This window comes from Gobius niger (genome assembly GCF_951799975.1).
Source record: "Gobius niger genome assembly, chromosome: 4".
Lineage (NCBI taxonomy): Eukaryota > Metazoa > Chordata > Actinopteri > Gobiiformes > Gobiidae > Gobius > Gobius niger.
This window is the reverse complement of record NC_136855.1, coordinates 28,034,194-28,056,083: the sequence shown is the minus strand read 5'-3', so window position 1 is coordinate 28,056,083 and position 21,890 is coordinate 28,034,194. Positions and strand designations below refer to the sequence as shown.

At 42.3% G+C, this 21,890-nt stretch overlaps 2 protein-coding genes across 3 annotated transcripts in view; one reads left to right on the top strand and one right to left on the bottom strand.

Moving 5' to 3' along the window:
- LOC306961724 (transcription initiation factor TFIID subunit 4) overlaps window positions 1-21,890 on the bottom strand; it is a 52,423-nt gene that overhangs the window by 4,120 nt on the left and 26,413 nt on the right. For both annotated transcript variants that reach the window (XM_079554589.1, XM_079554590.1), the window contains one exon: window positions 13,212-13,334. In XM_079554589.1, coding sequence (XP_079410715.1) covers window positions 13,212-13,334 — 123 coding nt within the window. The remainder of the gene's footprint in view (window positions 1-13,211; window positions 13,335-21,890) is intronic.
- ss18l2 (ss18, like 2) overlaps window positions 12,035-21,890 on the top strand; it is a 42,311-nt gene continuing 32,455 nt past the window's right edge. Inside the window, exon 1 of the mRNA XM_079554600.1 lies at window positions 12,035-12,038. The gene's annotated coding sequence lies outside the window, so the exon portion shown is untranslated. The remainder of the gene's footprint in view (window positions 12,039-21,890) is intronic.

Below are 21,890 nucleotides of genomic sequence, written 5' to 3'. Positions count from 1 at the left end.
CTGAGTGGCACCTGTGCCTTGATGCTCAGGCCAATATTGGATTTGGCCCAGGTCACAGCTCAAGGCGGTGGGTTAATGGCCCACTTTGCCACACGGCCCAAGCTGCTGTCTCAGCACTGTCCTCTCGGCTTCAGCAGCACACGGACCACCAGCATGTGCTGTATGAACTGATATGGAACGACATGTACGACAATGTAGTGCGTACAATATCATGTAAAAAGGAGTTTGCAGAGAAGCTGAAGAATACAGAATAGCTACATGTTTGTGGAGACGCAGATAAGCAGTTTATGATGCAACATTACTCTATTGTTACTTTGAAGCTGAAAAATCTCTCTAAACTCTGATATCTCTGCTCCAGGCGAAGAGGACATATATAGCACAGTAGAGACATGCTGCTCAATAACTAAACAAAAAAACATTAGGTGTTTTTAAGGTCAGAGGAAGGATTAGCGCAAGATGGTAATCTACAATTAATGAATTATATCTTAAGTCTAAGAGCATTGGGCCATGTCCGGCAGATTCAGTTGTGTGTAGTGGCTTAAAGCATCTGATGACCTGTTCACCCCATCCAGCAAGGACAAACTGCTAAATGAAAGACCTCGTTGGACTGAGATCTACCGGTCTGCATCCCTGGCTAATCTATTGAAAGACAGACTGACTGCCTGGATGACTGACTATGTGCCAGGCAGCAAAACTTTCCCACATGTTGTGCTCCACGCCGCATTTGATCTGGGGAACGCTGCCTTGTCCCTGCACAGTGTTTACAGCAGAGCCGAGCCGAGCCGTGGGAGTGCAGCCCGCTTCAGCTCCACACTCGGCCTCAAATGCCTCTTCTACGGCCGCCATTAATCAGCACCAGAGCCTTTCTCTCTCGCCTCTCCGTTCCCTCTCTCCCCTACGCCCACAGACATGCTGGATGAGGCCATTTTGAAAGAGTTAACAGATGTCGGCTGATGTGCCCCGGGCTTTCTGACATTGCCCGAGTGATGTATTTGATGTGGAGTTTATTCAGCTCTAATAAACGTATAAAGAATTAGAATAATAATTCACAGATGTACGTAGCCAGATTATATGCCGAGGCTTCCTTTGAAGCAGACAAGTGAGCCAAGATTAACAGAACCAGGAGAAAGGATGAAAGGGCTTTTGGCTGTGCACACTGATAATCAAAGAGGTCAGGATGGACTAATACCACAGCTTAACGTTCAACCAACACAGATGGCCTTTGTTCCCATCACAGGTTCCTCACTGGGCTGCTGGGGTACCGCACCGCGACAAGACAGAGCAAAATGTACCTGCTTCTTATATGTGCTTCTCAGATTTTATGATGAAATGAAATAATAGAAAAAAACTATTGGGATAAGAGTTGGCACAGGCACAAAAAAATGGGAAAATTACTTTCAAAACAAACAACTCCTATTTGCTTGACAAGAAAAGAACAACAAATCTCAAAAATGGCCAGTTGTTGGTATCTTAATGCCCACATAAAACATAAAAACCGCTACACAGCTCGATGGCGATGCATAGCAACCGTGCAGAATTTCAGTCAAGGAGAAAGAAGGCAAAAAAACACCTTATTACTTCTAACTCCTGCAAGCCATTTTGGTCTCCAAAGGTTTTAGAGCGCCGCAGGCCATGTGTCTGCAGTGTTTCGGGAAATGACTTGCCTTCGCACGAACACTGCTATGTTCTGCAGCACTGCTGCCCCCAGCATCCCCGCTCAATTTCTGTTTAACCCCTTCCTGGCTTCTCTCTCACTGACTCACTGCAACAAGAGCTCACACCAAGCACAATACTGTCACAATGTACAGCCTCCCACAAACATAAGCAGTGTTTCACAAGCTAACACATTAAGTGCATGTCTAATTTCGCTTCTTAAACATGTGACGGCTCTTAAACAGGACACAGGAGCAGCACAAGGTTATATACGCAGACAAAGATGGAGCCATTCCACTTGAGGTACTACAATGTGCGACACAGTTTGCACACTTGAGTGTGTATCAACGGTGGATTAAATCTGCAAACTCGTTGACACAACACATAATTAAAACATCTTGCTTGAGGTCAGGAATTTTCTAATTAGTAGTGTACTGACAAAGCTGCAATTCCATCGCCCTGAGTTTCAAAGTCCACAGGTTACTGCTAAGATGAAAGCTCAGCCTGCAGCGTATTCTGCAGGGCGGCTCACACAATTCCTCAGAAGACAGTCACAGGGTCACCGAGCTAAACAGTGTGCGGCACCGGGAACCTCGCTCCAAACAAAGAACTTCCAACTCTCCTGCCTGAAAACACAATCAGGGCTTTTTCCCTCCACTCGCTATTTTCAACCTGGGAGAAAAAAGATTGTGTGAAGGCAACAACGAAGGAAACCATAACAATGTTTTTAATCACTTTAATTAAAGTGCTCCGAGCATGGCTAGCTGAGCAACTTGTAAAGTACAACAAAGGTTTTATTATAATGTACACTTTGTACGTTCAGTTTCCTGCTCTGGGAAGGGTCATACATATTTTATTCAAGACTTTATTTTTGATCACAAACTTCACACTATAGCATTTCAATGTGATGTTTACGATTATAAGCAATTGAGATTCAAAGCTTCACGAATCTGTAAATTTCTCTTTGTCGCAGGTAGAAAAGACTGAAGCTTCGGTAGGGCAAACTGTTTGATAACCTGGACAATTAACAGGCCAAGTATCTTTAGCTGCATAAGTATCAGAAAGAGAACTTTTTACACATTAAATATTCAAGACGTTTCATATATAAAATGAACCCAATTAGAGTTAAAATAGGAGAAGTGTAATGAGTCTCGAGTCAGAATGCTTGTCTTCTGAACTACTCGCTAATGAGCCCTTGTTGGTTTTCCACACTTTACTTTCAGAGTGTGGCACTGTCATTTCTGCCGCTTTTTAATTTTTAATACAAGCTGAATGAGAGGGTGGTGACTGAGTTAATAATCACAGCACTAGGGTGTTTTTCAGCCAATGGATAGCTGGGAGAAGTTGCCAAATGAGGCTCATAGTCTGCCCTTTGATGTTGTAGCGCAAAATAGGAATAACCAGTTAACAAAGTGTGTATCGAACACAAATGACCACAGTTAACGAAAGGCATCCTGCAAATGGCCCAATTATAAAAAAGAGAAGCAAAATATTATGCAGAGGAGAGACCCAGATCGCAGCACAAACTGACTGGGGAATGAGTTACGGGAGGAAGCGGCAGCAGCATGTCAGGCTCTCCATAAATCCTCATAAGATCAGTAACATGTTTCACTTACAAGAAAAAGGGCCGCAGTGGATATGTAGATGGAGGAGATTAAAAAGTGCATTTACGGCAGAGGCTCTTGGTAGGACTAGATCCTTGATCTCTGACTGACATAAATGGGACCATTTATTAATCATTTAGCCATCACAGGCTGTGTTTCCTTGGCACTGTGGTCCCTGAGCACCAAATGTAACGCCTGCTAAGTGAGAAGGGCAGGGCAACATTATCTGAACAAAGGAGCTTTCTGAAATCAAGGTTCTTTTGGGGCAGAAGTTTAAGTTTTCTAACAGTAGGTTGGAAAAACTTGTGAAACTTTACTAAGGGAATATATGGGATGCCTCTGGTGAACATCGTTGACCCCTAGTGCAATTGTTTTTGATTTCACAAGCCTGTAGGGTGAGAGGCTGCTTAACTTTTTCAGCATATCATGATATAACAGTTTCTTCACAAGTGAGAACACAACAGTAATGTTCTACAATTCTTAATTTGAACCTAATCTTCATGGATTAACTAGAAAAAGCTTCAGAAAAAGAAAAATGTACAATTTGCATGACATGTACAAGAAACAATATCATGAAAATAAAATATAATAATATTCTTATACAAAGCAAGATTATGATGTAGTACTGCTGAATTTGGGTTGACAAAAGGCTTAAATCACACATTAGACAGGTACAGTAAGAATAGTTGGCAGATCTGGGCTTGAATGTGGCTCTTATTCCTGTTGTTTTTCCCAAAGCCGCTTTTCTCCCATCAGGTTCATCTCTCAGGCCCAGAAGGCTTTCTTTCTACCTGCACAGCATTTTGGCATCCAGCTCCATTATCTTGCATACAAATTCACCATTAGGCATCTGTCTGCATGTCTGTGTATATAATGCTTATCTACATATTGACTTGGTTTAAACCCACACTCTTGTCTGCCATAATAATTACACGTTGTAAAAGGAAGTACTTGATACTTCCTACACCTGAGGCGTGCCACTGCAGGAGTTGCCCACTGGCGCCCAGCAAACACACCTCCGGCACGGCCCCGATTTCAAACTGCTGCTAATACACCCTGAAACATCGCCTGGTGCAACGCTAGCTTCCAGTTTCACTGAACTGAGACGTGCCATTGGATGGTGCTACGGGTTTACATGTACGCAAAACTAAAGCAGCCACGATCTTCGAGCAGCAATGAGTGTAGCCAGGAGTCTGTTTTACAGTCAGTCAGACCACACACTGAGGTGGACACATCAGTGCAAGACGTGTGTCGTGACACAAGCCAGTACACGAGGAAGGTTTACATTCTGTAACTCCATATTGCACAAACCTCATATTGGTTCAAAGGCCTTGAAGGCTTTCTTCACACAAAACGGCCAAAAGTGCGATGTGGGCAATAGAAATCATATCTAGCCATTGCCAAGTCTCCAAAGTTCTATCACTGAAGAGCGTTCATTAGTCAAACAAATACATAATTAATACAATCTAAAATATACATGCGATCATGGATCAAGATGGGCAAGAAAGACAGACGAGACAGAAACAGCTCTGCTTAAAAGATGGTATAGAAGTCATATAGCAGCCACGCTAGCCTGGCCCCAATACATTATTATCCGTCATTATGGAAGAGGTCAAACACCGCTTTGGATTCCACACAATTTAAACCAAAGAACATTGACTAATATATACAACGTCAGTACCACGTTAGAGCATGTATTTGTGAATAGTAGTATATGGCATTCAGGCATCAGAGAGACAATAGATTACCCTCCTACAAACTAAAATGATCAGAGCACTGATGGTAAGAAACATTTCATCATCCCGTCTAGCAGAGCCAATAGCCTTATCCTCTACATACAGACTGATACCATTCATGAGCACAGTAGTGTTTAATTTCTGTAGAGATTATTTGTCAAAAATTGCCTGAATTTCACAGCTAATTGGCCTCCCTAATTAGCACAGGATGTCTAATTCCCATTGCAGTCAGTGTGCTAAATGGTGAAGCTTTAGTAAGCGGATGCCATTCTTTTTCTCTTAGCACGAGCCTCCTAGTGCACGGCAGGCTGTACTGTACATTACGCAGCCAATGATCGATTCTAAATCTTAATTAGGGAAACGACAAACAAGCTACAGGACCTAATGAACTGTGTACCTTGTCAAACAGCTGGATGATTACGTTTATTGAGAGATATGTAAAATTTAATGTGGGGAGCAATTAACAAGAGCGCCTCGTCTAATCTCCGAGGGACACAAAGGGGCCAGGCACCTAACAAAGAACAGCTGATAAATATTTGCCGTCTCCAGCGGGCCCGGACCGTGTGAAGCCTCTCCAAAGACCTGCGCTCAGAAATAGAGATGTCAGAAATGTCATTCCCCTGTGTCATCCGTACTCATCTGTGCTCCCATTGCAACGCTCCTCCTTTGCACGATTAGGAGCTGCCACTTCATCTGAGGAATGCAATAAAAGATATCTACAACTTAGCACCAACTTACTGTATAACATGTTTTTATTCTTTTGTGACCAACCATTTCCATCTTTTTTTTTTTTTGCTCAAATTGGTCAAATGGAAAGCTGTGAAAAGCGTGGATAAAAAAAAAAAGAAGAATTAAGCGGAGCCAAAAAGTGCGACTTGGATTGAATATTTTATAATTGCCAAGGGACATTCTAAGATCAATGAATTTTTGCCCGGGATGCACATCAGAAAGAGATGTACTTCAGTCTTTTTAGGGAACATTGGTCTATTTAATTCCAGCGTCTGATGCATGTGAAATATGGCTTCCATGGCCTCTTTCTTCCTCCCCAGGCACTGCTGCGGGCACACATTACCACTTTTAATGGGCCGCCATAAGAAGAGGCAAGCCAGCCAATAACCCATCCTCGCTAATGGATCGCCTTGTTTGTTCTCTTTCACTGTTTTCTTCTGAAGCTAATTTTAGATGATCTGTTTTGTGCGAAAAGACCAAAATTGAGGACACTGTAGCACAACAATGGATTTAATACAATGATATCAAAGGCCCTTGAAGTGAAGGACAGGAAAAGCGGGGAATTGCTCTGAGTGAATTAAAAAGCTACTGGTCTGGTATTGGGGTTGTTCAAGTGGATCTGGAAGCCAAAACTGGGATTCTCCCAGTGGGACACAAAGAGAGAAAATACTTCCAGGGATACAGGCACACAAAGTGAAATAATGAGGGCTGTTAAGAGCAATGGTCATGAGCCTTTATCTAAGAACTTAAAATAAAAAAAAGTTATTTTTTATCAATACAATAACATAGGATGTGATATTTGAAAATAATCCCATTTAATTGGTCACGTGGTTGGTGCCAGAGTTAAAAAGGGGCATGTATAGTGTTGCGAGGTCATACTTTGACAAGATGGAACTGACTGATGAGTCAAGTGACATTTGAAATATTTATTACGTTAGTGAAGTTGAGGACCTTTGCGCTCACATCTTACATATATATATATATATATATATATATATATATATATATATATATATATACATATGTCCATATACTCCAGCTGGTATAAAGTCACGGTTCTTTGTTGTATAAAAATACATTATGCATTAGGACACACAAAGTGACAGACTGAATGTGATCATTGTTTTAGTTTTAAGCACCGCTAGCAGCTGCTTGAAAGATGAATAATATATGCCAGTACATTGAAAAGTCCTGAATCAGATTCTAGAAAACTCATATTACTCTTGGTTGGCATTTTTGCTTCCTAGTTATAGTATTTTGCCTACTGCAGACATATTAGCACCTCTCCTCTGCCCTCATTGGCATTCTTCTGCCCCCCTGCTAGCAACTAATGAAAGATATTTTCCACCTTTCTTTCCTCAGGCTCCAACCTTGACAGCTGACAATGGAGCTGACAAAAAAACTCATAGTCAAAGAAAACAAACTTAAATTCATAAGATGAGGAAAACGCACTGCTCTCTGGTAATGCCGTGGTGCCCATAAAGCAATCAAGGTTAACCCTACCAACATGGCGGGTGGTCCTACAAATAATAACCGTTTTGAGACAAAGACGGGGTTTTCTTTGGCGAGCCACCAGAACCGTTACCATGTATTTGCAGTGACAGCTTTATTAGGAGTAATCTTGTAGGAATCTTCAAGCCCACAGGTGCACAATAAAGAAACAGCGATGGAGGCATAGTCTGACTATCCCTGAGTGGAGCTTGCGTAGGACGAGGAGTGGGTTCTCGCAGCAGGGCCCCGGACGTTCGGCGGTCCCTGCATCCCCGCTTAACAGGCTATAGCTAGAGATCCAGCTATTATCAACCCGCCTCCACAGCAACGAGGGGGAGGGAGGAAAAAAAGCCAGCAATTTTATTCTTCTGAAATTTAATTATATCAAGATTAACAAGGGAGGTAATTAATTTCTTTAAGATGGTATCTTTTAAGCGCCCCAGGCTTAACTTTGTTGTCAAAACTGTATATTTAACCATTATTCCAAGGCAAAGTTTTAAAGGCAACGAGGGGGATCATGACTTGGTGACCGTGAATATATAGGAGGTTCGTATCCAAATAATGAGTTTAAAAGGTTAACAAAGATTCATCAAAATCAATGTCCCGAAATGATGATAAATGTAATCTTATGTGTACAATGATTAAATATTATTTCTCCCCAAAAGGTTCAGATTAATTTGAGAGAAGTAAGCAAGATTGTCACCACCTAATCAATCACATCCACCGAAATTACCGCCTTTGCGAAGCCTGGGTGAATGTAGTGCGTGAGAGAGGAGGGGCCGATGGCGCAGACTTGTAGCCTCCGTCAGGGCAGCTGTGGCTACAATAATAACTTATCACCACCAAGTATGAAGTATGAGTGAATAAAAAAAGCAAAGTAAAGCGTCTTTGAATGCCCAGAAAAGCTAAATAAGCTATTGGTTTTATATACAGCTGCGCCTAAAGGTTTACATACCCTGGCAGAATAGATTTTTTTACTATTTTTTCAAAGAATGTGAAAGATGAAGCACAAAGTTTTTCCCCCCTCATTGTCAGTGGCTGTGTGAAGCCATTTATGGTGAAAAAACTTTTCTCTTTTTGAATTATAATGAAAAAAGAAAGCTTTACCATCAGATTATAAACAAAACCTTGTCCACAACTACCACAAAAGACTCCAATCCGTCATTGATGTTAAAGGGGGCAACACACAGAACAGGTTGTGTGTAAACTTTGGATCAGGGTCATTTTGGTACTTTCTTTCTTCATTATGTGTTTCATATTCTTTAAAAACTGATAAAAACAATTCTGCCAGGGTATGTAAACTTTTGAGCACAACTGTAAGCTATATAAAACCAATGCATTATTATTATTATTATTATTATTATTATTATTATTATTATTATAAAATAATCTATATAGTTTTGGCTGACAACAGAACAGGTTCAAGACTAATATCTTATAATTTTATTCTCTTTCTCTTAAAGGGGCTAGATGCACGTTGGTCATTTTTATTATCTTATGTGTAACTGCAGGTTCTATATTCAGCTCGTGCTGACGGCACTTCGGACCCGAAGTAGCGACTTTTTGAGTGACAGTGCAGGATTCTAGATACAGTTGTGGTGAATAGGTCTGGGCTCATTCTTCACATTAGGACATTGCTGAAACATGTGGGGGGAGTAAAATACTTACTTTTTACATTTTTAAACTCCGTATAGTCCCTTTAAGGAAAATGCTACTAAAATATTACTATCATGAATCCATCCCTGAAGAGACTATATTATATATTCATCTCAAACAAAGATGCCTATTGCATAATATGTATTTGCATGTATCAAACGCAATGGTTAAACCTAATGTCAATGGGAGAAGATGTACGCCCTGTTTTCATGCTAACATAATTATTGTGGTATTTTATAAACTTGAACTCACAGACCATATGGAATAACCCTGAGTAAGAATGCCTGTGCTATGTGGTGTGTAAGGGAAGGGAAAGTTGGCAAAGTGCACTCTGGTAAGGCTCTAAGAACACATGGCATTGGGCCAAAGAGCCCCGGTAACCATTCTGAAGACTCCACTCTCCTCTGTGTGCTCCTCCTTACACACCATCGCCCTGAGAACACCAGTCAAACTAATATTACAATCTTCTTGACATTATGAAACCAATAGCAGCGTCTACATGCCCTCTTTAATCATATTTATGTAGTATTGAGAGAGGGAATTCACACAGGAATACATGTGCTTCCCTATACATCCATATGAGTAATGCTAAAGACCCGCTACAATCACACAGTGAAGCATGGGTTAAGTTATCCTCACACCTTGCTCTAAATCATCACTTCTTATTGATGATGTCTTTATGAAAACGCTAGAAAAAGGGGATAGCAGAAGCCGCTACCACTACTTCAGAAACGCCCATGCCAATAGACTGTGTGCAGACTAGATTACAACAGAAATAACACTGGCTGGTAGGAGGAGCATGTCTTCATCTGGCCTTATCCAAACAGCCTGGTCTGTCGTGGTCCTCAGAGTGCTCAAACCCCTTCCAGCTCCGGAACCCTTGTGCTCAGTTAGCTTCCTGTTTGTCTGGTTGAAGACCTGACCACTTTAGTCCGAGGCTGCACATGGGGCGGGACAGAGGAGGAGGCGAGAGAGAGCTGCGGATAGAGGGCAGGTTGGCGGGGAGAAGGCGAGGAGGGAGAGACACTGAACACTCCCGAGTTGGGATTGATTTACTTCATTAACCGAGATTACAAGTTTAACTTACAAACCAGAGGTCAAAATTTCTCATTAACAAGGGGACCGTGGAGAACCTCGGGGCGTGGAGACCACTCTTATTACTGACTACACATTTCAATCTGTCTTTGATGTTCTATGTCTGCCTTTCTACCCCCTCGATCCCCCTCCTATTTTTTGGCAGCGAGGTTGATTTTAATTGTAGCTATAGAACAGAGCATAGTTTGCCTGTAAGCCAGCCTCCACATCTGTAGTGAGTGCAGCTTTAGTGATATTGGGTGCAGTCCATAGCTCGGGGCTAATTTTAATGGTCCCCCCTCCTCCCTCTTCATTGGAGACTCAGATTGTTTTCCACGTGATTCCTGTTAATTTCGCTGGAGGAAAGGGCATCAGTTTTCCTTGTGCTTTTCTCCCCTCTCACTCTATTGCCTCACTCCCTCTTTCTGATCTACAGCCTCAAAGAAAGAAGGTGAAATGAATTCAAATGGAAAAATAGACTGAGCGCACTATTAAATCGCTTGCCTACTACCTTCCCCTCGAACTGCGCCTGGTGGAGACTGATAGGAAAAAGGCAGCACGGCAGTTCAAACCGGGCAATTTAGCTGCCATTGTCGCCTGTATGTCAACAAACAAAGCTCTCCCTTTGATGTGATATATGGCCTAAGTGCTGCCATGATAACTCTGAGCTTGTAAATGTGTCAAGGATGTTTCAAAGCTCTGTTTTACACCACAGGACACTACACGCTTGACATCTCCCAGGCTAAACTTTGGGTATATGTCTAAAACGCAAAAACTCAACATGGTGCTGCTGAAGCAGGAAGCACCAAAAGGGAAGGTTACGGGATAAAAATCAATGAGGAGCAAAAAATAAAGATAAACCAAGTGTGAATAGTCAGGTATTAATATCAACTGTGCAACTGACAGACAAAAAAATTGGAGCTTCGGCACACACTCCTTTGTAGACGACAAAAACAACTTTGTTATAGGCACTATACTTTTATTATAGTTTAAACTTAAAACACTGCACTAATTATAAAGCATTTGCATAAATTGTATGAACTTGCAGGCGAGTTTCTTAGCATTTGTATGAAAGAAATCCTGAAAGGTGACCCCGCAAGTTGCCCTTCAAGTATGTTAAACAGAAGAAAATTTAGGAGTGAATTTGGACCACAACTAACATTTCAGTTTAGTGGCTTTCCCCCCATTGTTTGTAATAAAAACAAACAGGTATAGGGCCAAAACTATCAAAAGTAGGACATGATATGAATGAAATAGCAAGCAACAATAGAAATGCGGTTATCGGCAAATGACAGAACATCACAGGTAGGGATCGGTTTAATTTAATACTATAAAGTTTCATTGAAACCCTTTGGCCAAGGACATACCCCGAGTGCTTTATACAGGCATCATTAACTAAACAGTTCAGGTCCTGAGTGACTATATCTTGACCCTGTGCTTGGACCACAAGAGCCTGACCATTGGCTTGCGGGCTAACCCTCTTTGTCAAAGGAACCCTGTAAGGTCTCTTTTGTTCCCTCCCACTGACTAGATCAGGCAGGAGAAAGACTTGGTCTGGATTGGTATCAGTTTCATTGCCTGAGGCCATCCACATACAGGCATAAACCAAAGCCAAGTCAAGCCACCATCAAATTAAAGGTTGGTAAGTGCAGGGGAGCAGCTGGGTTAGACCGAGCGGAGTGATGCTAACACCTGCATTCCATCAGAGTCCCAACACAGACAAAACGTGGGCTGGTTAGTTGCTAAACAAGATGAAGCAACGAAATATGGAGGAAGGATTTCACAGGGGCTCTCCCTCTCAGTAAACAGGGTAGGATCTCAGCAAGACCATTATCTGGCTCCTAATTTGAGCTTTGGCAAAGCACTGAAGGGCTGCCTTTGTCTGGGATTAATGTGGAAAGCTCAGGATGCGATGTCAGAGGGAAATAATCAGCGTGGGCCCTCATAACGTTGGCTGCTTGTGCTCCTGGCCAGGGCCCCCGGCTCATTTCAGTGGAGATGAAATCTATGACAAGCCCCTCAGTGAAGCTAAGAGCAGGCAACAGTCCAGTAACACCCACAGGCCTGCAGGCATCCTGTGACCCCCTTAGAAAAGTCACATTCACTTTGCTCTGGAGAAGGGAAAGAGAGCGCCGCCGGCGCTTCCAGCCCATGTGAAATGAAGAAATGTGAGGAGGTGAAAACCAAGTGAAAATAAGTTAAGATTCCTCCTCCGCCCTCCACAACCACACTAAAGGGGGGCAGTGAGACTTCAATTCATTATGTTCCTCTAATCAACATGAACACCGAAACAAGCACAAAAGGGGAGAGACTACTAGAAAAATATGTATTCATATTTAAATTGTGCACCTCGGTTTGAGAGAGCATTGTTGATGTGTGCGCAAGGTCGCGGGCTATTGCCCATCAGGGTAAACCATTCTGAAAGAGGAAGGCACTGTACCCAACAACCAGAAGTAATGCTTTTATTTTGTTATTTATGCTTTTTACCAGCTCCTTTACTATGCTTCTCTAAAGCATATTGCTACTAAGCGAATGATGTGAAGATGCAGCTCAATAAGCAGGTTATTAAAATGACCAATTGGCATTCAAAATTCAGACCTATTTTACATTCATCATATTTACAGATGAATATGTAAAATTTGAATGCTCCCCATGATGCCCAGAGGGAACAGTGACTTTCTACAGAGATTGGTTATGTGCGTATGAAAAAATATAATGCTTAAGTCACTGCATGTGGAGCAGGAGAAGGTCCTCTGCAATAACATAGTTCAGCTTAATTATGAGCAGATGAGGCAAGTCACAGGAGAGTATTTCACTGTTTTCAACATAATACTCATCTCCATATACAAGTGCATACACTGGTATTAGTTTAGGAGTAATGCAGTCTATTTATCACAACCCGGTTGTTGGAGAAATGGGTTTTGTCTATCGTACAGTAGCAAAAAGATGCAGGAGACTCTGGATGACTGACTCAGGAGAGGCTTACTTACCATCAGGAGCCACAGACATACATTGTGGTGATATGGGTATGGGTTTAAAAAGTCCTCAGAGTGCCGTCACATAGATAGCCAATAATGTAATTAAGGCTTTTATGCAATAACTTGGCCAAGGCACATTGATAATTGCATAGCATGATCAAAACATGTCTGGTGAAGTTGTATGGACTAAGGGTGTTGAGAGAGAGTGTAAAAAGGAGACAAACTAAATGTTACCCAAATGAAACTGGATATGTTTATGACGGGAGAAAACATAAGTCCATAAACATTACCTCTGTCCCTGATGGAGTGCTCCCAGGTGAGTCTAGCTTCCGCTTCTTGCGTGGTCCAATGGCTGCAAGTGCTGTAAGATTTGCATCTCTCTGTCTCATCTGGGCCAGTTCCTGCTGCTGCATCTGTTGAAGACAAGTCACATCTCTGTTACGTATGGAGAATACAGTCTGTCAAAGAAACAAACAAACTTAAGAACAGAGGAAAAAAGCTGGTTAAATCACTTTTACTATAATTTTACAATATTTGTTTTGTTTGATGGTTTATGAAAGTAATGCCCAAATGGTTAATCCAGGCCATGCAAAGAATCCACTACCGTAAGGTAAGGGCAAAATAATACAACTGAACCCAGGCTTTACTTTTGGACACATTTACTTTTATTTCAATTAAGCTCTACTTTGGACACTATTCTCGATGCTGTTATGCATACCATCCGCTAAAAGGGAGACATGAGGCATGGTGTGAACAAGTGACACAGTGTTTCAAAGGAGGGAAAAATTAATAAAGAAATTGGTAACCTGCTGTACGTCATTAACACAAATCGGAAAGCGTGCACTGCGAGAGCTGGGAGGAGGGATCAGGTCACATAGTCTCATTGTAAATTACATTTTCCAATTGATGTTGTATAAAAGGGGGAGGTTGGGGGAGGCACTGCCCAAAGTAATGTCATGTCTAGCTGCAGGGCTGAGGGGGGGCCCAGCGACGCTAAGAGCTGCCCTTTCTATTGGCTGGACGTGTGACTGCCCGGGGCCATGGCACACAGGGTGTCAGCCCTCTTTCCAACATGCAAACACACTCCACACTATCAATCTTGGCCACAGCACAGGGAATGTCTACCCACCAGCCTGCCTGCGTGACTGCCTGCTGGGGGAGAGAGGCCTGGGTTGAAGCGAACAGGGACAATCGATGGGCGCTTTCATGTCTTTCATGTTCTTTTATGTTATCGCTCAGCATGTGTTCTGTTTGCGTGAGGCATGTATGTTGTCTGATCAGGGGAAAATTTCCTGTTACTTTCAGATGGCACTCTGTAAAAGGTTGCTTTGGTGAAAAGTCTAATCTAAAATGTGCATGCAGTTGCCTCTGATTTTTTCCAAAAAGCCCACTGGCGAGGCATGCCCTTTAGGGTGTTGCCACTTCACATTTAGCATGGCGGAACTGTTGAAAAATTCAAACACGCTGACAACACAAAGAAGAGGAAATACTAGTGCAGGGCCAGCCAGCAGAATACACTATATATTTGAATGCAGAGCTGGAAATACTGAGCGATGCACACTGAATAATGTTAATGACATTATGTCACTATTAAATAATACAGGCAGTTTCGAGTAAGGCAGGTTTTCAAAGCACACAATGCAACAAATTAAATGTGATTTTGTCAATAAGGGGAGACTAAAATTATTATTAGTCAAGGCCAAATGTCAGTTGTGCGTAAGTATATTACAAGTATATGTCTGAAACAAAAGACAGACCTCTCCTTACACAATTAAAGAGGGAGAAAGTGCAGTGGCGTAGATAGGACCACTGTCTCATTGATGGCACCAGGATGCCGGCATATCTGCCTGGCAGTTGGCACCAGGCATGGGCTTCCAATGCCCAAAGCAACTGCCTGCATTCTAAAATTTATGGCTGTAAGATAAATGAAGTCTTCATTTTACCATCTGCAGGCCGTCTACATTTTCCGAACGAAAAGCAAGAAGCCGCCATGACACCCAGAACTGATTTCTGAAGCCATTCTGGTACAATTAAGCTCAGCCCACCTTTGTTTTATGGCCTATGGGTGGCTCAAGTCATTTGTGCAACTAGGGACAGTGTTTAAGCAATAGACTACAAGAACAGAATGTTGCACAATTGTTTTCTAACAGTAAAACAGGTGATGCAGACATTAACCCGTCAAGGCTGTTTCAGAGACGAGCATAGTCTTCATCAAGATATGCAGTTGCATTCCATCTGCACTGATAAAATATGAAATGAGGGAATACGGTAGAGTAAAGGTCAGTAATCATGGAGGAGCTGGAGAAATAAGTTGTGAGCAGTGCATATATTTGCCAGGTTGGATCAATCAAAGATCTGCGCAAGTCAAGTCACTTATAACATTGTTTACAGCCAGAGTGCCCTTTATGAAATGGACATGGAAACTCAAATTATCAGTAAAGGTCAAAGTAATGTATGAAAGTAGAAAAGCAAAATTACAGAATCCAGATGCCCGGTGTTTTGTAAGGCAAGCACAATGGTCAAATTTACCATTTTAATCATTGCAACAGAAAGTTCAGACCTACTTGACATCGTAACAACATTCAAGACTACAGCACTGTCTGTCAAGATCTGAATAGAAGATGGCAGCGTCTCTGTTGCAATAGAACGAAGGGTGCTCTCCTATGATGCAAAAATGTCAGAATTGTGGAAACTGTGTGGTCCTATATGAAGAAGAAAAGGCTGCAGAAGACATGAAGATCAACCTGCCATTCTCCCCTTTTTGCCATTTTAACAAAGGCAGCACTCTCTCCCTCTCCCCCCTCCTGTTGGCTGAAGGGGTTGCTCGCGGCCTCCCAGACGCTTACAGACAGATGTCCCTGGTAGAGCAGAACACGCGCTGCTTGACGTCACGAGCTGCTCAGGGGCTGTGAAGGAAGCTAAAGGCCTTTGGTCTAGGCTAAAACTAAAGTACAAAAGCCAGACACTGGGTGAGGAGAGGCTCTGGTCTTACCCCCTTCCTCCATCCAGCTCTGGCCCAACAGTGCACAGCAGGGGGCATCTCGCTATACATACATAACATATGCCACTCCTGGTCAATCCCGTTTCATTCACCAAACAGCCCTAGAGCATACAATGTATATAATGCTGTTTGCACCAGCAGGCGTTAAATGTCTACATCATCATCATTATTTGAGAACCAAATTCAATCAGTTTACAGAACCAGAAAAAATTAAAATACTAAGTTTACAAACAGATACAAGTGTGCAGCAGTTGCACTGTATGCAGTTGTAAGCCTGAATAACAACAACAAAAGAATAATAATGTTGAATCAAGCAATGGTTATTGACTGCCTATGTATAAAACATTTCCTATGTTGTGTTTAATCCTGCTGGAGAATTAGAACAGTAAAAGGTAGATTTAAGTGCATTGTGTTCAGATGCTATATAACTTAGCTTATAGCTGCAGCCTCTGAAATACGCCTATTAAAGTCCAACTGTGGACCTCAAACAACAAGCTTGTAAAACTAAAATGCATCTAAAGCAAAAATGTTACTGCACTCCTGAGTGCACGTGAAGTCCATTCAAGGTTAGACTTCACCAACACTGTTACTTTCAGCCATATCTGATGAGTAACTACATGTGTTTAATAACTTTGATAGTTCTAATTAATATGCAGTTTTATTTGCATTGTGTGCATAGCATGAACCTCATTCACCTGACAACCACATGGCTGACATTATACGAACATCTGCGAGCTGCATCTTCATGTGAATTGCCTTGCAGTTAGTTTGCTGCAGGGAGGAAGACCGTTTGCAACAACCAATCAGCTTTCTATTCTCCATCTGCACTTGAACGCTCTGAGTCCAGTGCAGCCTCACTGTACTAAGATTTAAAAACCTCTATATGACCCAGCACGTCAAAATCAAACACTGTGTATGATATTTAATAAATGACATGTAACAATATCCCAACAGAGTGTCACATTATGGTTGTCATACGGTCACCCTGAATTAAACAGCAATGCATTTCAACTTCACTGTATAATTAATTGCATTGTACCAGAAAGCAATTTTCGTGAGATCTTTACTCACAAACTTGACCTTGCATTGGTCGACCTCTGTTCATGATTTTACCTATTCAAATAAATTTGCACAAGTTAGTTGTATTGCAGTGCTTCCTTTCCTATGAAGCTGAATGTGTTAGAAGAGTTTGCAGGGCTAAGGACCAATTATTTAGAGCCGTGAGCTGTGCCCACAGCTAAGGTCATTATGTGAGTGTCACTAACATGACCTTAAAGTTCCTCTTCATCTGCAACGTATTTGCAAGCTGCAGTCAATAGACTGACAAGCTCATAAAAATAAATAGGTTTGTAATTTGAACTGTTTTGTACACCTAAAATAATATTTGTGCGATGCACACTGCAGACAGGAAGCAGCATAGAGCACATACTGTCAGTGTTCCAAAGTGACAGGGGGGTGATCATTAAAATACTGCTTATCTAAGGAGAAATTTCCTACTTTAAATGTTCTCCCGCTTTGTCTCATTCTCTGTATCGTGCTTTGTCTAGCACTCTTCTCTCTCCCCGTCTCTTTTCTTTTTTTAACATTTAGATTCGCTGCTCGTCACCTTCTATTGATCAGGTCTAATTTGCATCCAGGAAAAGATGAGAACTCAGATATTCACACTTTCGAGAGAGGACGGTCTCAATGATTTATTCATTTGCAAATCAAAAAAAGCGAGTGAAAAGAAGGTAGATGAGAAGGGGAATCTTCATAGGCACCAGGCGACTGGCGGGCTCTGAGGCTGGGCTCTTCTTGCCTTCACCGCCCTCAGGCTCATGGTGTGCAAGTCCTCCTAATTAACAAGGTGAATCATGCTGCCGCTCTCTAATTAGCCAACATGACAATCTAATGGAAACATGCAGGCCACGCTGGCACACTTAGCATCACCTCACAGACCCTCACTACTGTCCAAGCCTTATGCATTTCAATAAAATGACACCTTTAAATGAAAAGGTGGAGCAGAGGGGTATGTGGGAGGAGTGTTCAAGAAGAGGTCAGAGATAGCAACCACAGTCGCTGTAGAGGCGTTTTTCTCCACTACGACAGTGTGTACAGCGTTTGTTGCCTAATTGAAACGTGTCCTGCCTCCCGCTCACTGAGATCCCAGGCAAAGGAGGCTGGCACCTCGCCACTAGCATAGCTCAGCAAGCACAATTCCCCTGTCGCTCCAGTCCCAAGGAGTGCTACACAAAGAGAAAAGTGAACCTACAGGCTTGTGGAGCGAGAAGACGAGGTTCTATCTTCCTCTGAGGCAAAAATCTCCTTTTTGTTGTTTTCCTCTCATTACGGCACTTTGTAATACTTGAAAACACACAGGAACACCAAAGGTACTTTTAAAGCTGGCTTCTTTTTTCTTGTAATATGTCTGGGGGTGATAATGGAGCGGAAGTTCAGTGCACTGACAACAAAGCAGCAAATAAAAACAGGCTTCAGTTCCCATACACTATTTAGTGGCTACATGTACATCTTCAAAAGACCTCAGTAGTGATCCTTCAAGTATCTCCAACATTAAGAAGACGAAGAAGACGGCGACAAAGAGGACAGTAAAGGGATAATTTGTAATGTCAATAGCATAAAATAATGTGCATGTTTTAAAGTGTTTTCATATAGGTCTTTACAAGCACAATCTTTTTAGGTAAAAGAGAGGTGTTTTTTAACGGCCAGAAAATGAAATATAATGCGTACAAATGGGGGCACACTAAACAGCATGAATTCTCTTTGAAATTCGGCGCAGAAAGAGATAGAAAATGGAGGAAGAGGCTGCTGCCCTGGGGCCTGCCTGGCAGGGAAAGCGCCTCTTTGAGCAGAGCAGTTTGTGGAAGGCCAGAGGATGAGAGCCTATGCACTTGCAGATATAACTGGCCTAATAAAAACCAAGAGGCTGCCCCATTGTCCTCTGACACAAAAGCGTGCCCTCACTGGAGGAGTGCGAGGCTCTGGCTGACAGGGCGCTCAGTGTGGGTGGATTCCAGCCTCTCCTCGACCTGGTCACTTGTGGAGGATGCCAGGCCAATCAAGAAACATGGATGTGTGCATTAAGGTCTAGTGCGCACTGCTTGGGCAGAAGGATACATTTAAATAAATACTATATTTAGAAGAATAATCCTTCTTCTAGTGTAAAGCAAGGCTAAATGCTGCATGAGGAGTTTGACCACTGCTAGGCATATGTCACATATACTGTATATGAAGCTAATGTAAATGCTTGGGATTATTCATGTACATAGAGCAGGAACGTTAGGTTTTCAATTGAAGGCTCAAAGGGTTAATAGTTTAGCTGGACCAGATTTAATTTAGTGCAAGTTCATGACATTTCTGCGGTGTCAAAATGTTAATGGTTTCTTTTCGAACAACGGCTGACACAGGTGTAGTGATGAACAGGAATCTTGATTATTCAGCACTTCTTTGCCCCCACTCACTCCTTGCATTGGTCTCCCTCTGTCATAGCCTGGCACACACTTTTCCAATTCTTTACAAAGACTGTTAACAGCTCCTGCTTTTAAACAGAGAGTAGGAGTGGCTGGCCATCCTGCCTCCTGCATGCTCCAAGTATGAATGATTGGAAGAAGCAGACAGATTCAGCTACTTGACAATTTACACCTTGTGCATAAAGAATCTTTTTCTTGCTTTCAGATTATTTCAGCACGTTTAAAGGTGGCTACAAAAAAGCTAAAATGTAAAAGAACAGTAACTTTAGACTAGTCTTTTTTACAGTGTCTCTAGTCCATGTAGTTTTTAGTTTTGAGTAGCTCCATCCTCAGCCCACATTTCAGTAGAAATATTGGTATTCTTGCGATGCCCTGGTGTGCTTGTGCAGTTGACCCGGCCCAAGCAAAAGCTGTTGGCCAAATTTGTCCAGCTGTTGTGGCCAATTTGTCTTTTTCCCTCTCCTCTCATCGTTTCTCTCCTGTCTGTGCTCTACTCCTCTTCCGAACTTCACTTGTTTCCTGTGTCCAGTTGTGCCCGCAGACTCCGTTGTGATGATGAATCTGTGGCTGCAGCGTTTCTGTGTGTCTGACATAGTGATGTATCTCCACTGGCCATAACTCCCTCTCGATCTCTACCTTCCCTCTTCCCCTCGCCCTGCAGTCTTGGTCTCTGTCTCCGTCCCTCCCTCTTGCCCATTCCCTGGCTCTCAATGATTAGGCATTGCCTGGCCTCCTGCCTCAGTGATGGAGCGGACAGAACACACACAACCACCACCACCAACAAACAGGAAACTGAGCTTCACGATTTGCCCATTGATTTTCACTGGGGGCATTTCTGAAATAGCCCATCTGACCTTTCGGCCAAATGGTAGTGAATAGAGGAAACAAGAGGCGCAGCTAGACTTGTTTTTCCCTAACACAAACGCTCTGACTAACCAATACCACCAGTCCACACAGAGGCAGCTTTAGACAAGTAAAGTTGGGAAGGAATTACATATTAAGGCATTTCCACTCATTAAGTGTTTCCCAAAGAGGGGTCCAGGGACCTCTAGAGCGCCTCAGCAGCACTGCAGGGGGACCTGCAAAAGTTGACCACACATTATTCAGACAAATTTAAGTTGAATTTGAATGAATTTAAATGATTAAAGAGTTTGTTTTATTATAATCGCTAATTAGCCTATAGTCACTTATTTGTAAATGAATATGTAAATCACTTTCACATGCACTTATGCACTTTCACATCATGCTCTGTATCGCTGTAATGCTCCATCAAAATGTTGTTGTTTTGAAAATGACAATGACAATAAAGAGTTGATTCATTGAAATGTTTAAGACGTTGATGTTGATGTTTAATCTTTGTTGAAATGAGTGAATTTCTATAATTGTGGGGGTTTGCATCTACTTTATATAAATAAGCACTGGACTGGGAATGGCTGCCTGAAGCAATACCTCAAAGCGAATGTTTCATTAGAGCACACACACTGAAAACGCAAATGTCAGTCGTCCAAAAGCATCATACTGGATTTTGTTAAAACTGTTACTATTATGCATTTGGAAAGCAGCCCAACAATATGCAACAGCGACTTGCACCAAAGAAGGCAATTTTAAATGTTATAGTCGTCATAGTACTATCTTTCTACTGTAGCTGGTACTGCGCGCACAAGCGTGTTAAACGTTTCTACTGATTTAATTTAGTGCAGAGATGTATTTATAATTATAATTTGAATAGCAATTTTCATTTTTCTGTGGTCTGTGACTTGCCATTTCAATTATAACTTTCTGTTGTAACATGATTTATTCATTTGCCAGGCAAATTATCATAAAAAAGAAGAAAATAATGTCTTTTCATACACAGTCACTTGATAAGCTGCTATACACATTCTGAACAACACCTGCGCTTCCACAAACAAACCAAATCATTTATGCGCCAACACTTTAGTTCAAGTATATAACGCACTGTAATTCCATCTTTCCCAAATGATGGCTGTTTGGAGGCTGCGCTTTATGTGCGCGAACGGTGGAGAGGGGCTTTAAGAGAGGCTGGCTCTTCTGCCCGTCGCCTGGAAGAGTAGCTCGGGCTCATTATCCTGATGAAATTTGCACAGATGTGTGAGCTGCCGACAGACTCCGCAGTGACACAAACAGCCAGCTCTGTCCCCTTGAGCCAGTCAGGTGATGAAAACCGGAGAGGCACGGGGGCTGAGAAACGACGGCCATTAAGCAAAAAAGAAAGAGGTGTGGGAGTACTGTGGATGTACGCAGTTGTGTATGTGTGCTTGTGTGCTGGGGGGCGACATGGAGTTTCACTTTCTTGTGGGGAAAGCATTACATAAAGTAACAATTTCTAAACCGCCTTCTTAAAATTCCTGATGAAAATGAAAATGTGCGTATACGTGTCTGATGCGTCTCTACACGAGGAGCTAATCTGGCCATATCCAGATGATGAGCGGACTGCCACTTAACAGGGAGGAGATCCACTTTGATCACATGGGCCCTGGGGC